This window comes from Rhinoderma darwinii, chromosome 2 (genome assembly GCF_050947455.1).
Source record: "Rhinoderma darwinii isolate aRhiDar2 chromosome 2, aRhiDar2.hap1, whole genome shotgun sequence".
NCBI lineage: Eukaryota > Metazoa > Chordata > Amphibia > Anura > Rhinodermatidae > Rhinoderma > Rhinoderma darwinii.
The window spans coordinates 316609368-316626839 of NC_134688.1; the positions used below are offsets into that span (position 1 = coordinate 316609368).

Here is a 17472-nt window from a genome sequence, read left to right on the forward strand (position 1 = left end):
CCCTTTAAGAAAAAATCACAGGGTGCCAATCGGTTGTCATGGCAGCCGGAGGCCTATTCAGAGCCTCCAGGTCGGCCAGCAAATCCCTATTAATAAGGCTTATTAGTAAGGAACAGATAAAGGCAATACACTGCAGTGTATTGCATAAGCGATTTAATTGATCGTATGGTGTTGTCCGCTAGGGAAATTTAGAAAATGTTTTCAAATATAATAAAAAAAACTAACTAAAGTTAAAAAAAAAAAGTTTTTCCATTTTTCTAAATAAATTATGAAAGCAAAGTAAACATAATTGGTATTGCTGCATTTGTAAAAGTCTGAACTATTAAAATATCATGTTATTTAATCCGCCGGGTAAATACTGTAGGTAATGCAAGTGTAATGGCAGGAAGGAGGTGAAGGGAAAGTGAGCCCTAATCTACCCACCGCCCTGTCCCTGCCTACTTGCAACGACCCGCCCTAGGCGACGAGGTACAACTGGGCGGCGGTCCCTACGCTGGCTAAGTGCACAGGAAGACAAACAGGGAACATGCAAGGGAAGGGGCAGTAGCCACGGAACGCCACGAGGAAACGGGGCGGCGAACGAACAGTCAGGACAGGACGAAGTGAGTACACCCGAGCGGGCACGGAGACAGAAGCAAGCCAGGGGCAAAGCAAAGCAGGTCAAGCAGAACTGCAGCAAGGCAGAAGCACGGCAGAAGCAGGCTGGAGCAAGCAGCAGTGGGGCCAGGAATCCAAAAGAATTACAAGCACTGAGGGAGAGCACAGGGCAGGTAATAAAGGGCAGGGGGCGGAGCTAACTCCGACAGACCAGGCCGCGATAGGCTCTTCCACTCCTGAGCCTGCCACCCTGGTTGGTGGGAGATGGTGTCAGTCGAACAGGTCTGGCCTCAGGTGTGGATTGATTAATCCCAGGAGTATAGCTAGATGAAGTACCTGGCAGATCCCTAACAGCAAGCATTGCTGTTTCATTTCCCTTCGCTTCCTCCAAAAAACTGAATAAGAAAATTATCAAAAAGCCGCATGTACCACAAAATGGTAACAGTAAAAACCGCATCTCGCCCTGCAAAAAAACAGCTCTCAAACTACTTCAAATGGCAAGACAAAAGAATAAGAAAAAAAAAAGTGTTTCTACTTTATTAGGGCTGATTCAGACGAACGTGACGTTTTTGCGCACGCAAAAACCGCGGCGTTTTGCTTACGCAAAAGGCACTTGACAGCTCCGTGTGCCCTGTTCATATGGATGTGCGGCTGCGTGCTTTTCGCGCAGCCGCCATCTTTTTGACACTCCGTTTGGATGTTTGTAAACAGAAAAGCAGTGGTGCTTTTCTGTTTACATTCATTCTTTTACTGTTATTGCGCGAATAACGCTTGTCCCACGGAAGTGCTTCCGTGGGGCATGCGTGATTTTCACGCACCCATTGACTTCAATGGGTTACATACATAGTTACATAGTTTAAAGACACATGTCCATCAAGTTCAACCGAGGGATGGGAAAGGGGAAGTAAAAAATTTCTACACATAGGAGCTAATACTTTTTTGTTCTAGGAAATTATCTAAGCCTTTTTTAAAGCCATCTACTGTCCCTGCTGTGACCAGCTCCTGCGGTAGGCTATTCCATAGATTCACAGTTCTCACAGTAAAGAAGGCTTGTCGCCTCTGCAGGTTGAACCTTTCTTTTTCCAGACGGAGGGAGTGCCCCCTTGTTTTTTGAGGGGGTTTTACATGGAACAGGATTTCACCATATTTTTTGTATTTGCCATTCATATATTTATATAAGTTAATCATGTCCCCCCTTAGACGTCTCTTTTCAAGGCTAAATAGGTTTAGTTCTTTTAATCTTTCCTCATAACTTAGATTCTCCATGCCCCTTATTAGCTTCGTTGCTCTTCTTTGTATTTTTTCCAACTCCAGGGCATCCTTTCTATGAACTGGAGCCCAGAACTGGACTGCATATTCTAGATGAGGACTCACTAATGCTTTGTAAAGTGGTAATATTACATCCCTGTCCCGCGAGTCCATGCCTCTTTTAATACACAACAATATTTTGCTGGCCTTTGAAGCAGCTGATTGACACGGAATGCTGTTATTTAGTTTATGATTTACAAGTACACCCAGATCCTTTTCAACAAGTGACTCTCCCAGTGTAGCTCCCCCTAGGACATATGATGCATGCAGGTTGTTGGTACCCAGATGCATAACTTTACATTTATCTACATTAAACTTCATCTGCCAAGTGGACGCCCAAACACTTAGTTTGTTTAAATCTGCCTGCAATTCACAAACATCTTCCATAGTCTGAACTATACTGCATAGCTTGGTGTCATCTGCAAAAATAGAAATAGTGCTATTAATCCCATCTTCTATATCATTAATAAATAAGTTGAATAATAGTGGTCCCAGCACTGAACCCTGTGGTACACCACTTATAACCGGGGACCATTCAGTAGGAATCATTGACCACAACTCTCTGGATACGGTCCTTGAGCCAATTCTCAATCCAATTACAAACTATACTTTCTAAACCTATAGTCCTTAACCCCTTAACGACCGCCCACCGTCTTTTGACGTCAGGCAATGCATGTACTCAGTCTACAGCGACGCCTTTTGGCGTCGCTGTAGTAGAGGGGGTTTATCGGCACCCTGGTGACATCTGCACTAAAAACCGGCTGTAAGTAACAGCCATCAGGACCTGCCGATTTTGTCGTAACAGCACGTGACCGCTGTGACAGCCAATCACAGCGGTCACATGCTGTTACTGCGTACAGAGCCGCCGGGAGTGTCTAAATGACAGCTCCTGCTCTAAGAATGAGCTGTTGCTAGCAGCTCTGTTCTTAGAGCAGTGATCAGGAGCCAATAGTATTGGTTCCTGATCTTTTGTGATCACTATGAGATCCAATCATAGTGATCACTACTGTAAAATAAAAGTAAAAACATGTATCTGTTTCTCCTCACTGTTCTAGCTGTGGAGAGAAACAGATACAAGTGTGTCAGTGTCCCCACACAAAATCACTTGTCCCTTACACAGTTTATTAAAAAAAAAAAACATTTTTTTCAGTATTTTATAGTATATAGTACATAGTAGTACATAGTAGTAGTACTTTTTTCAGTATTTTATAGTATATAGTATATACATATATATATAAATATAAATATATTTACTGTATATACTAAGAATCGTACTATAAACGACTTTCTTTTTAGGGTACGCTGTTAGACGGCGTGCACGCTGTTAGGCCTCATGCACACGACCGTAGCCGTGTGCACGGCCGTGATTTTCGGGTCGGCCGGCTGCGGACTGTCCGCCGCAGGCCGCCCGCAAATCGCGGGACATGCACATGGCCGCCACCATTGTTTTCAATGAGCCCGGACCGCAGAACAGGGCCGTAATAAGACATGCCCGTTCTTTCTGCGGTCCGGGCTCCCGGGCCGTGCAAGGACCGCAAAAACTACGGTTGTGTGCATGGCCCCATAGAAAAGAATGGGGCCGCAATTCTCCCGTGGATTTTCGGGGGAATTGCGGCCGCAAAAACACGTTCATGTGCATGGGGCCTTAGACGGCGTAGGGTGCTGTTCTGGGCTTGGGTTTACGGTTTGTGTTAGGCGTAGGGTTTAGGTTTAGGTTTGAAAAAAAAAAGTTTAATTCTTTTAGTGTTCTTAGTTGATTAGGCTTCATCCACACGACCGTGCTCGTAATTACGACTCGTAATTACGAGCACGGCCGGGCACGGCCGGCCGCGGGCAGCCGGCCGCTTTTGCGAACCGTGCTGTCATTATAAAGTATAGCAGCACGGCCCGTAAAATAGAAAAATAGAACATGTGAGAAAACGGGAAGGTACCCGTGGGTAACAGAAGTCTATGAGCCCGTTATTGAGGGTCGTAATTACGACCCGCAATAACGGGTGTTTTTACGGTCGTGTGCATGAGGCCTTAGTTGATAAAAAAAAAAATTTAAACCGCTAGTTCCATTTATTATTTGCGGTTTAGACTGTATTATCATTATGGCTGCCAGAAGATACAGCGTTGAGGAAGCCTATCAGATGCTATGCTCAGATATGGATTCTGCATCTGAAGTTGAGCTTTTAGGGTATGTGCACACGTAGTGACCAAAAACGTCTGAAAATACGGAGCTGTTTTCAAGGGAAAACAGACCCTGATTTTCAGACATTTTTTGAGCAACTCACGGTTTTCGATGCGTTTTCGCGGCGTTTTTTACGTCCGCTTTTGGAGCTGTTTTCATTGGAGTCTATGAGAAAACAGCTCCAAAAACGTCCAAAGAAGTGTCCTGCACTTCTTTTGACGAGGCTGTATTTTTACGCGTCGTCGTTTGACAGCTGTCAAACGACGACGCGTAAATGACAGGTTGTCTGCACAGTACGTCGGCAAACCCATTCAAATGAATGGGCAGATGTTTGCCGACGTATTGTAGCCCTATTTTCAGACATAAAACGAGGCATAATACGCCTCGTTTATGTCTGAAAATAGGTTGTGTGAACCCAGCCTTACTTGAAAGCGACAGCGAAAGTGTCGCTTCAAGGGATTCAAGTTGCGATGCAGAACGCATTTGTCCTGTACAAAAAATCAGCGGGCAGGGTGACATTCTTTGAATTTCAGGAGAAAGTGATTGAAGATCTCCTATTTCAATCTGCAGACCAGAGAGTAGTCCATGAGTCAGAGGATGTACGCCGACTTGTTGAAAAACATTTTTTAAACCCCATCCCTTCAACATCTAACCAAAAATACCCCAAAAAACTGTGTCGGGTCTGCAGCAAACGAGGACAGCGAAGTGAGTCACGATATTATTGTTCCGCTTGTCCTTCCAACCCTGGTCTATGCATAAGTCCCTGTTTTGTCCTTATCAATACACTATGGGCTTTATTACAGTTTTGTTCGGGTTTTTGGTGGACCTCTTACACCCGACAATACTTCTAGAAATAGCGACATTAATTTGGGGAGTAGTGGTCCTTTACTGTATCTATACATACGGTGTGGGACACTGCCCCTTTATATATTCTACAGGTGATTGGTTGTTTTGTGCACATGGCGGTTCCTACCTTGCCGGGCAGGGGCTTGTTATGGTGTACCGCGTCACTTGGCACATTCGTCCCTTATATAGGGATTGCTGGAGCTAAAGAGACGTTGTATGACCAGTCACTTTGAATAATAAAGTCATTACAGCCCTACAAATTTTCTTTCATCCTGTGAACATGCTCTAGTTTTCCACATAGCTGGATACATTCTTCCTCCTTTTTTTTGGATATATTGCCTTTTTCCGCCAACAGTTTAATACATTTTCCCACTCTAACTTACTATATATCAGAGCGGGTTGATATACATAATGTCTATGGACTGACATGATTTCAGGACAGCTGCTTTCTTAGCACGACATAGTCATAGGGTGTAGAAACTGTTAGGGACATCTATTTCTCAATCTAGAAAAGTAGAATCCTCCCATTTTCAAAGCAAAATGTGTGTCCTGAAAGCCTCCGGGTGCTCCCTTCCTTTTGGGTCCTGCCGTGTGTCCAGGAAACACATTAGGGCCACAATGGGGATATTTTTGAACACAGGAGAAACAGGGTGATACATTTTCTGGTGCATTTCCTTATTCTCATGTCCTCTGTACAAGAAATCTGACCTTAAAATGACACATTTGTGAAAAAAAGTGAAATAAAATTTTCTTTCCACCTGCTTTGCATTAATTCCTGCGAAAACTGTGGGGTCAAAATACTTAGTACACACCTAGATGAATACCTTAAGCGGTCTAGTTTTCAAAATGGGGTCATTTATGGGGAGTTTCTATCTTTTTGGCATCTCAGTGCCTCTATAAATGTGTAATGGGACCTGAAACATTTTCAAGCAAAATGTGTGTCCTGAAAGTCTTCGGGCGCTACCGCCCTTTCGGGCCCTGCCGTGTGTCCAGGCAACGCATTAGGGTCACAATGGGGGCATTTTTGAAAACGGAAGAAACAGGGTGATAGATTTTGAGGGGTGTTTCTTCATTCTCATGGTCGCTTTACAAAGAAATCGGTCTTCAAAGTGATACTTTTATATAAAAAGTGTTTGTTTTTTTATTTCACCTGCTATGCATTCAATTTAGCAAAAAACTGTGAGGTCAAAATACTCACTACACCCCTAGATAAATACCTTAAGGGGTCTAGTTTTCTAAATGGGGTCGTTTATGGGGAGTTTCTATCGTTCTGGTAGTTCAAAACCTCTCCAAATGTACAGTGGGGCCTAAAACATTTTCAAGCAAAAATGAGACCTGAATGCCTCCGGTTGCTCCCTTCCTTTCGGGCCCTGCCGTGTGTCCAGGCAACGCATTAGGGTCACAATGTGGGCATTTTTGAAAACAGGAGAAACAGGGTGATAGATTTTGGGGTGCATTTCTTCATTCTCATGGTCGCTTTACAAAGGAATCGGTCTTCAAAGTGATAATTTTATGAAAAAAGTGAAATTATATGTTTTTACGCCTGCTTTGCATGAATTCTTACAAAAAAACTGTGGGGTAAAAATACTTACAACACCCCTTAATAAATACCTTAAGGGGTGTAGTTTTCAAAATGGTGTCACTTGTGGGGGTTTCCACCATTCTGACACCTATGAGCCTCTGAAAACCTGGCTTGGTGCAGGAAAACAAAATGTACTTCAAAATGTATAAAATCATTGCTAAACTTGTAAGTCTTCTAAATTGCTAAAAAAATAATTTTTTTTTTCAAAAGTGCTGCCAAAGTAGAGTAAAGCGATGGAAATATATATTTAATAAAAAAAATTGTACAGTATGTATGTACATATGTGACATATTGCAGTTAAAAATAGGGAAAAATGATAATTTTTACAAAATTTCTTCAATTTTTCTATTTTTTCATTAATTTCCGCAAATCGTATCAGTCTACTTTTATCACTAAAATAAAGTACAACATGTGACGAAAAAACAATGTCAGAATTACTTGGATATTCAAAACTTTCGCACAGTTATTCTCTGATAAAGTCAGACATACCAGATTTAACAAATCTGGCTTGGTCATTAAGGTCTTTTCAGGCCCGGTCATTAAGGGGTTAATTTACCCATTAGACGTCTATGGGGGACAGTGTCAAATGCCTTTGCAAAGTCCAAAAACACTATATCCACAGCGGCCCCTCTGTCTAGGCTTCTGCTTACCTCTTCATAAAAACAAATCAGGTTGGTTTGACAGCTTCTGTCCTTTGTAAAACCGTGCTGGCTGTCACTTATAATACTATTTTTTGTCACATAATCCATTCCTGTATATAGTCCCTCAATAGCCCCTCAAACATTTTCCCCACAATGGATGTTAAGCTTACTGGTCTATAATTACGCGGGGAAGACCTAGATCCCTTTTTGAAAATAGGCACCACATTTGCCCTGCGCCAGTCCCTTGGCACTATACCAGTCATGAGAGACTCTCTAAGTGCGTGATGCGCGAAAAACGCAGACACATAGAACATGTCGCGAGTTTTATGCAGAGGACTAACGCTGCGCAAAACTCACGAACTGTCTGCACTGCCCCATAGACTTCTCTAGGTCTGCGTGAGCCGCGTGAAAACCACGCGGCCGGCACGGACGCAAAACACGTTCGTCTGAATCTAAGAGTAATAAAGATATATAAAAAACTATATAAATTTGGTATCGACGTAATCGTATTGTCCCGCAGAACAAAGTTCACTTGTCATTTTTGCTACACTTTATATACGAAAAAAACCAAAACCCCAACAGCTCTTGCAGGATTGCGCTGTGTTATAATTTCACAAAATATTTTTTAAAAGTTTCATTAATAGTACAGTATATGGTGCATTATAAGTCCTCATATACTATATTGATTGAAAAATAAAAAAGTTATGGCTCTTGGGACGCGACGATGGAAAAAAAAAATAAAAAAACTAAAATTGACTGTCTCCAAGAAGTTAACAACCTTAAGGCCGGATTCACAAGAGCGTGTGCTTTTTGCGCACGCAAAAAACGCGGAGTTTTGCCTGCGCAAAAGGCACTTAAGAGCTCCGTGTGGCAGCAGCATATGATGCGCGGCTGCGTGCTTTTCGCGCAGCCGCCATCATTATGACACTCTGTTTGGATGTTTGTAAACAGAAAAGCACGTGGTTCTTTTCTGTTTTCATTCATCCTTTTCACAGCTTTTGCGCGAATCATGCTGGTCGCACGGAAGTGCTTCCGTGTGGAATGCGTGATTTTCAAGCACCCATTGACTTCAATGGGTGCGTGAAGCGCGAAAAACGCCCAAAGAACGGACATGTCGTGACTTTTACGCAGCGGACCAACGCTGCGTAAAAATCCTGCACATGTCTGCATGGCCCCATAGACTAATATAGGTCCGTGCGATGCGCGTGAAAATCACGCGCGTTGCACGGACGTCTATCCCGTTCGTCTGAATAAGCCCTAAGGCAGAGTTCACACGGAGCCGATACACTATGTAAGAGCACACAGCGTATCCGCCCTGTGTGCCGCAGGGAATTCTGGGTGAACAGCTGCATCAAACTGTGGTGCAGTTTTGCACCCAGAATGTCCGCTGCAAAAATATGCAGCACTCAGCCGGCCTGCTAGCAGGCTGGCCTCCTGGGATGACGTTTGCCTGTGATTGGCTGCAGCGGCGGTCACATGGGATGAAGCGTCTTCCCAGTAGACTGGCCCTTTGATGTCATCCAGGCCCGCCTCTTGGGATGACGTTTCATCCCATGTGACAAGCTCTACATCATCTGAATGGCTTCAGCGGTCACATAGCATGAAAAGTCATCCCAGGAGGTCGGCCTGGAGGTAGAAACAGACTCCTGGGTAAGTATAAGATGTTTTTATTTTTTCTGAGTTGCATTTTTTGCAATGGAATCGCTGCGAATCCGCCGCAAAAAGCACAACAACTGCTATTTGTTGTGGGTTTTACCTCCACATTGAATTCAATAGGGAAAATCCACAACAATTAAGCAGCATTTATGCAAAAACAATTGACATGCTGCGGAATAAATTTCTGCACCGCTTGTCAATTTCAGGTGTGGATGAGATTTGTTTTATCTCATCCACTTTGCTGCTACTGTATTTGCTGCGAATTTTCAGCAACGAATGCTGTTGCGGAAATTCCGCTGTATTTAATGAAAGTGTGAATTGACCCTATTTACTCAAAGATCTCAGTTTTAAAAGCCAGATGAGTTCATCTCATGAAGTGCCATATTTCACTTTAAGCATTATATTCTGTTCAACTTACATTCCGTGGACGGATTGGTACTCTTTCACAGTCTTCATCCATTCCTGGTATAAGCACTGTCATCTTCCGAGGACCTTTAAATCCCAACACATTTGTTTCCTATATCAGTGACAAATAATTTTTAGGTTACTTGAACCTTTTTTCAATAATGACAATGTTAAATGTTAATGTCAATGTTAATGCTAAACATTATGCTTTGTGTCCGAGCACTGACTAGAATCAATTTCTGGAAGCAATTATTTCATGTTTTAACCATTGAGCAGAGAATTGTAGTTTGACAGGCATTACTATACTAACAACCTAAAACAACAGATCTAACTTAATATTTGTTTAACAATTTGTGTTTTTTCGCACTGATGTACAGTTGCAAGAAAAACTAAGGGAACCTTTTGGAATTACCTAGATTTCTGCAGTAATTACTAATAAAATGTAATCTGATTGTTATCTAAATCACTCTTAGGCCTAATTCAGACGAGCGTGTTCGGTCCGTGATATACGGCCTGTGTGTCGGCCGCATTTCCCGGACTGAACACACTGCAGGGAGCCGGGCTCCTAGCATCATAGTTATGTACGACGCTAGGAGTCCCTGCCTCTCCGTGGAACTACAGTCCCGTACTGAAAACATGATTACAGTACGGGACAGTTGTCCCGCAGCGAGGCAGTGACACCTAACATCATAGATAACTATGATGCTAGGAGCCCGGCTCCCTGCAGTGTGTTCGGTCCGGGAAATGCGGCCGACACACGAACCGTTTATCACGGACCGAATACGCTCGTCTGAATTAGGCTTTAGGGGGAGTTCACACAGAGTTTTTGGACGTTTTTTTTACGTAGAAACCGCACCGCAAAACGCGCCAAAAAGCGTCCGAAAATGCCTCCCATTGATTTTAATGGAAGGCAGAGGCGTTTTTTTCCTGCGAGCGGAAAAACCGTCTCGTGGGAAAAAGAAGGGAAATGCCCTATCTTCGGGCGTTTACGCTTCTGACCTCCAATTGATATCAATGGGAGGCAGAAAAAGCATATTTCGCAGCGTTTTATGCCCACAGAGCTCAATGGTCGCGAGCGAAAAACGCAGCGAAAATTGGTGTGAGGCAGAGGAAATCTGCCTCAAAATTCTGTTTGGATTTTCCGCCTGCACAAAACTCAGTGTGAACTCACCCGTAGGCTAGATTCACAAGAGCGTTGCGCATCTCGGACATGAAAAACGGCCATTTGTCACGTCTGAGGTGCATCCGTACTCTGCGCTGTGGTATGCTTTATCACGCATCTCCCATAGACTAGAATCTATGGAGGGATGCGTGAAGCGTGAAAAAAATAGGACATGTCCTATTTTCTCACGGACCCTTCACACGGTTCTCTGAAACAACGGCCGTGTGAACTGTCCATTGAATTGCATAGCTCCGTGTCACACGGACGTATTACACATTCGTCTGAATAAGGCCTTATGGACAAAGATGATCCAAGTAAACTAATAACACACAAACATGTATGTCTTTTTATTGAGCACATTGAGTAAACATGAATGGTGTAGGGAGAAAAATTTAGTGAACCTCTGTGTAAGGGTATGTTCACACGCAGTTACCAAAAATGTCTGAAAATTCGAAGCTGTTTTCAGACGAAAACAGCTACTGATTTTCATTCGTTTTTTAAAAAACTCGCGTTTTTCGCCGTGATTTTTACGGCCGTTTTTGGAGCTGTTTTTCAATGGAGTCAATGAAAAACGCCTCCAAAAACGTCCCAAGAAGTGTCCTGCATTTCTTTTGATGAGCCGTCATTTTACGCGCCGTATGTTGACAGCGACGTGTAAAATAAAGGCTCGTGGGAACAGAACATCGTAATTCCCATTGAAAGCAATGGGCAGATGTTTGTAGGCGTGTTAGGGCCATTTTTTTCAGGTGTAATTCGAGGCGTAAAACTCCCGAATTACATCTGAAAACACTGCGTGTGAACATACCCTAAATGTCTTAACCAAGAGCTAATTGGCAAAAGGTGTTTCAATGAAGCAGATGCGATTGGAAATGTGGATTTCACAAGTGATTTGCCCATCAACTCAAGCCTGCTTAGGGTATTTGCACACGATATCGACAAATACGGCTGAAATTACGGAGCTGTTTTCAGGAGAAAACAGCTCCTGCATTTTAGACGTAATTGCTCGTACTCGCGTTTTGTGAGGCGTCAATTACGGCCGTAATTTGGAGCTGTTCTTCATTGAAGTCAATGAAAAACGGCTCAAATTACATCCCAAGAAGTGTCCTGCACTTCTTTGACAACGCTGTTATTTTACACGCCGTCTTTTGACAGCGACGCGTAAAATTACAGGTCGTCGGCACAGTACGTCGGCAAACCCATTGAAATGAATGGGCAGATGTTTACCGACGTATTTGAGCTGTGTTTTCAGGCGTAATTCGAGGCATAAAACGCCTCGTTTACGCCTGAAAATAGGTCGTGTGAACCCAGCCTTACTGACAAATCTGTTCTTCTCAGAAGGCAAGCAACTTTCAGAAGATGTGTTATAGAGATGCATGAAGTTGGAAAAGGCTACAAAATAATTCGTAAAGACCTGAGTGTACATCCACAGTTAGACCAATTGTCTACATATGAAGAAAATTGAGGGCTGTTGCTACTCTCTTCTCGAATGGGCGTCCTGTTAAAGGCTATGTACACCTTTGACATCAGGTTTATTTTTATTTTTTTATAAATACAGCTGCATACAGCATACATTCTGTATACAGAGCAGCTTTAACTTGCACTGAATCCTGTATCTGTCAGGTCAGCGGCACTGACGGGTTCACTGTCAGCGGGTCCTGCGTGTCTGACACGCAAGATCGAGCTGTTAACGATCACATCTACGTTCATAACTTAAGGCTGGGTTCACACGACCTAGTTTCAGACGTAAACGAGGCGTATTATGCCTCGTTTTACGTCTGAAAATATGGCTCCAATACGTCGGCAAACATCTGCCCATTTGAATGGGTTTGCCGACGTACTGAGCCGACGACCTGTCATTTACGCGTCGTCGTTTGACAGCAGTCAAACGACGACGCGTAAAATTACTGCCTCGTCAAAGAAGTGCAGGACACTTCTTTGAAACGTAATTTGAGCCGTCTTTCATTGAATTCAATGAAGAACAGCTCAAGATTACGGGCGTCAATGACGCCTCGCAAAATGCGAGGAGGAGCATTTACGTCTGAAACGACGGAGCTGTTTTCTCCTGAAAACAGTCTTTAATTTCAGACGTAAAAGCCAGTTATCGTGTGCACATACCCTCAATGTGATCAATTACAGGTGGATCCTGCTAGTCAGAGACATACGGAATACACAGAATACAAAGCAGCTGGGTCTTAGGTTAGGCTGCCCCCACCTTTTCACAGCAGCCTAATCTAAGTCCTGCACGGTTGTGTCGCGCAGGCTAGAGCGGGTGCTCGGCTGTCTTATGACAGCCAGGCTCCTGCTCCAACGGTGTCGATCGAAGTTTACTTTGTTTGCGGGTGTTTAACCCATTAAATGATGCAGTCAATAATGATCCCAGCATTTAAGTCGGTCTCTGATGGGGTGTCATATCAGCCGGAAGAATGAAAAAAGTAACAAAAGTACACATATATGGTATTGCCGCAACCGTAATGACCTAAACAATAAAGTTAACATGTCATTTAAACCGCAAGGTGAAAAAAAAAAACAGAAAAAACTATGGCGGAATTGCTATTTCCATTGTCCCCCAAAGAAATAAAAATAAAAGTTAATCAATAAGTCCAAAAAAGTGAAAACTACGTCTCGTCCCGCAAAAAAACAAGCCCACATATAACTAACATGCTCTTGGAAAGCGACGATGCGAAAACAAATTATTTCAGTTCAAAACACTTTTTATTGTGCAAAAGTAGTAAAACATAAAAAACCTATACATATGTGGCATCGCCGTAATCGTACCGACCTATAGAATAAAGGTAACATGTTATTTACGCTGCACGGTAAACGGCGTCAAATTTTAAATTGGCAGAATTGGCATTATTTTTCTATTCCCCACACAAAAAAAGTTAATAAAAGTTAATCAAATAATTCTATGTATCCAAAAATGGTGCCATAAAAAAATACAACTAATCCCGCAAAAAAAGTCCTCATACAGCTATGTTGATGGAAAAATTAAAAAGTCATAGCTGTTTAAATGCAACGATGGAAAAATAAAAAAATTCCTTGGTCATTAAGGCCTAAAATAGGCTGGTCACTAAGGGGTTAAGATAACTTTCAGAGCACAACGCCAATCCTGAAAGCGTTTATAATGAACCCAAAGGTACAAGGTAGCCCGGTACCTCTTTATACCTCCGATTTCATACAGAGGCATAGAGATGTTTTTCTGTCAGATTCTGTACGGATCCATCAGGTTCCATCAGACTATAGCGATATAGCAAGTTTCCTAGGGAAAAATAAATATATACAAGCTGTGTGGCACTATATATAAGGGGGGCTATTTGGCACTTTTTATAAGAGGGGGAGGGCTGTGTGGCGCAAAATACAAGGGTCTGTGTGGCACTATCTACAGGGGGTCTGTGTGGCGCTATATACAGGGGTGCTGTGTGTGATGTTCTCTACAGAGGGCTGATTGTGGCACTATCTACAGAGAGTGCATGGCACTATCTACAGGGGGGATTGCTGTGTAGCACTATATACAAGAGGGGGAGCTGTGTGGCACTATATAAAAGGAAGGGGGGCTGGGTTGCACTATATACAAAGGAGGGGGGATGTGTAGCACTATATACAAGGGGAGGTTGTGTGACACTATATACAAAGGAAGGGGCTGTGTGGCACTATATACAAGTGAGGGGGCTGTGTGGCACTATATACAAGGGGGGCTGTGTGGCACTATATAAAAGGGGGAGCTGTGTGGCACTATATGCAAGGAAAGGGGGCTGTGTGACACTATATACAAGGGAGGGGTCTGTGTGGCACTATATGCAAGGGAGGGGGGCTGTGTGGCACTGTATACAATGGGAGCTGTGTGGCACTGGATGCAAGGGGAGGCTGTGTGGCACTATATTCAAGGTGGGGCTGTGTGGCACTATGAATAAGGGGGGCTGTGTGGCAATATTTACAAGAGGGGGAGGACTGTGTTATGCAATATACAGGGGTCTGTGTGGTGCTATCTACAGGGGGTCTGTGTGGTGCTATATTCAGGGGGCTGTGTGCGGCACTATCTACAGGGGGCTGTGTGTGGCGCTATCTACAGGGGCTGTGTGGCGCTATTTCCAGGGGGTGTGTGTAGCACTATCTACAGGGGGCTATGTGTGTATTGCCAGTGTCGGACTGGGGTACCTTGGGCCCACCAGAGGAATTAATTCTTTGGGCCCACTTATCAGCTATATTGAAATAATGTGACCACTCTTAATTGTGTAGTAAAACGTGTGTAGTAAACTAAAGACCATATTACCACCACATAGTGACCATACAGTGGTAGACACCAGTCCTACACAAGCGCTCTGCAGAGCATATAACTTAAAGGAGTTTTCCCATCTTAGACATTTATGGCATATCCACAGGAAAATGTCAATGTCTGATAGATGCGCCTCCCACCTCTGTTACCCGCAGCGATATCTAAAATTGACCGCAGAATTCAGGCGGAAACCAGTGGAGTGAGTGTCACGCATTCGCGCAGCTCTCTCCATTCTGTTCAATGGGAGTTACAGAAACAGCCGAGTAAGAGCTGCTCGGCTGTTTCCATAACAACAGAATAGAGAGAGCTGCGCTCACGCGTGTGTGTGTGTGTGTGTGTGTGTGTGTGTGTGTGTGTGTCTCTCTCTCTCTCTCTCCACTGGTCTCTGCCTGGATTCTGCGGTCAGTTCTAGATATAGCTGCGTGTCCCAGACCTGAGACCTGCATCTATCGGACATTTTTGGAATTTCCTGTGGATGTGCCATAAATGTCTAAGATGGGAAAACTCCTTCAATACAATAGAGTGAAATCCAGTGACTCACCAGTGACATCTTCTCAGATTGGAGTCGCTCACTTTTCCTTTTCTTCTTCATCTGGCCCAGATTGCCCTGATGCCTTCTCCCAACTACAAATCGCTTCTGCAGGATTTGAAACACAAACATCTTTGGCTTCACGCTTTTGTCACCCTCTACAAAACCCTCAACATCTATAGTGCCCCAGATGGAAATAATGCCCCCTCAGTGCCACACACTATAATAGTTCCTCCTTTAAGCCCCACAAAAATAATAGTGCCACACACAGCCCACTGTAGATAGTGCCACACACAGCCCCCTTTAGATAGTGCCACACACAGCACCCCTCTTGTAGATAGTGCCACACACAGCCCCCCTCTTGTAAAAAGCACCACACACAGCCCGCCTCTTGTTGATAGTGCCACACACAGCCCCCTCTTGTAGATAGCGCCACACACAGCCCCCCTCTTGTAGATAGTGACACACACAGCCCCCCTCTTGTAGATAGTTCCACACATAGCCCCCTTCTCTTATAGATAGTGTCACACACAGCCCCCATCTTGTAGATAGTGCCACACACAGCCCCCTCTTGTAGATAGTGCCACACACAGCACCTTCTCTTGTAGATAGTGCCACACATAGGCCTCCTCATGTAGGTAGTGCTACACACAGCCCCCTTCTTGTAGATAGTGCCACACACAGCCCCACTCTTGTAGATAGTGCCACACAGAGCCCCCCTCTTGTAGATAGTGCCACATAGCCCCCCTAGTAGATAGTGCCACACAGCCCCCCTAGTAGATAGCGCCACACAGCTCTCTCAGTAGATTACGTCACACCCACCCCAAAAAAAATTGTACTTACCTAGACCCATTCCCATGACGGACAGAGCACTCCACCATCTCAGATGTCGTAGACCAGTGTGATGCAATGACATCATCACGATGGCCTGCGCAGAGTCTCCGTCCCAGCGTGACCTGCAGCCTATACTATTCAATTGTATCTGAGGACGCAGATACAAGTGAATGGGGCAGCCGCTAACACCAGGGCCCCCCCCCGGTGTTAGAGATGCCACCGGACATGAGGGGGCCCGTGCCGCCCGGCACATAACATTTATGTGCCAGGCGGCGTGGGTCTCCTCAGGCCGTGGGCCACTTAGCAGCCGCTATTGCTGCTATAGTCGGCAGGGGGCCCTAACGCCGGACCTGCCTACAAAGGTAAGCAGCGGGGCAGGGAAACAATGTCTGTCTGCTCAGCTACCGGATAAAAGCAGCTCACTGCCAGGGCCCACCGGGGTATCCTCCGGTGGGCCAGTCCGACGCTTTATGGCACTATCTACAGGGGGGGGTGTGTGGCACTATCTACAGTGAGTATGTGTGATGCTATCCACCGGGGGGGTGGGGTGTGGCGCTCTCTACAGGGGGGTTGTGCGGCGCTATCTATAGGGTGGCTGTGTGTGATGCTGTCCACAAGGGGAGGTGTGCGGTGCTATCTATAGAGGGGTGTGTGATGCTATTTACAGAGGCTGTGTGTGGTGCTAGCTACAGGGGCTGTGTGTGGTGCTAGTTACAGGGGCTGTGTGTGTAGTGCTATCTACAGGGACTGTGTGTGACGCTATCTACAGGGGCTGTGTGGGGTGCTATCTATGGGGGGGGTGATGCTATCTACAGGGGCTTTGTTTGGCACTATGTACAGGGATCAATGTGTATGTGGTGCATTACAGTGTTTGACACAATTATATTCAGGGGCACTGTGTTTGGTACTATTTTATTCAAGGGAGCAGTGTTTGGTGCTATTATATTTAGGGGCACAGTGTCTGGCACCATGACAATTTTATCTTTGCTTATAAGTGTGGAAATGTTGGAAAAGTTAGGAGAAAAAGACATTTGAGTTCTGCAGAAATGGGTCATGGCCGGGAGGAGTCATCATGAAGTCTGGACTGTATGGCGAAGAAAATAGGAAAAAAAACGACTATAATCTGAGAAGTTGTATCATTCCCCTTGTCAGGAGGATGTGTCCCTGCACAGTGTGATCCTGTCAGTATGTAGGGACACAGCCCTTTGACAAGGGGTATCATAACACCCAATTCTTAATGCTTGCACAAAAAGGTAATGTTAACAATAGTTACGACACGGCAGGATGGCGATTGAGAAGAAGGGCCCAAGTTTGGGTAACAGCCCAAGGCCTATGGTCTACTTAAACCGCCACTGAGGACAAATACATAATTTTTCGACATAATCTCCCTGCTTTTAGATACACTTTGTCTATCTGTCAACAAGCTTTCATATTCCCACATTAAAAAATATTTTAGGCTGCCGGGC

At 44.4% G+C, this 17472-nt stretch overlaps 1 protein-coding gene across 1 annotated transcript in view; it reads right to left on the reverse strand.

The window, feature by feature from the left end:
- LOC142741831 (tubby protein homolog) overlaps window positions 1–17472 on the reverse strand; it is a 66229-nt gene that overhangs the window by 22191 nt on the left and 26566 nt on the right. Inside the window, exon 8 of the mRNA XM_075851160.1 lies at window positions 9222–9320. Within this exon, the coding sequence (XP_075707275.1) occupies window positions 9222–9320 (99 nt within the window). The remainder of the gene's footprint in view (window positions 1–9221; window positions 9321–17472) is intronic.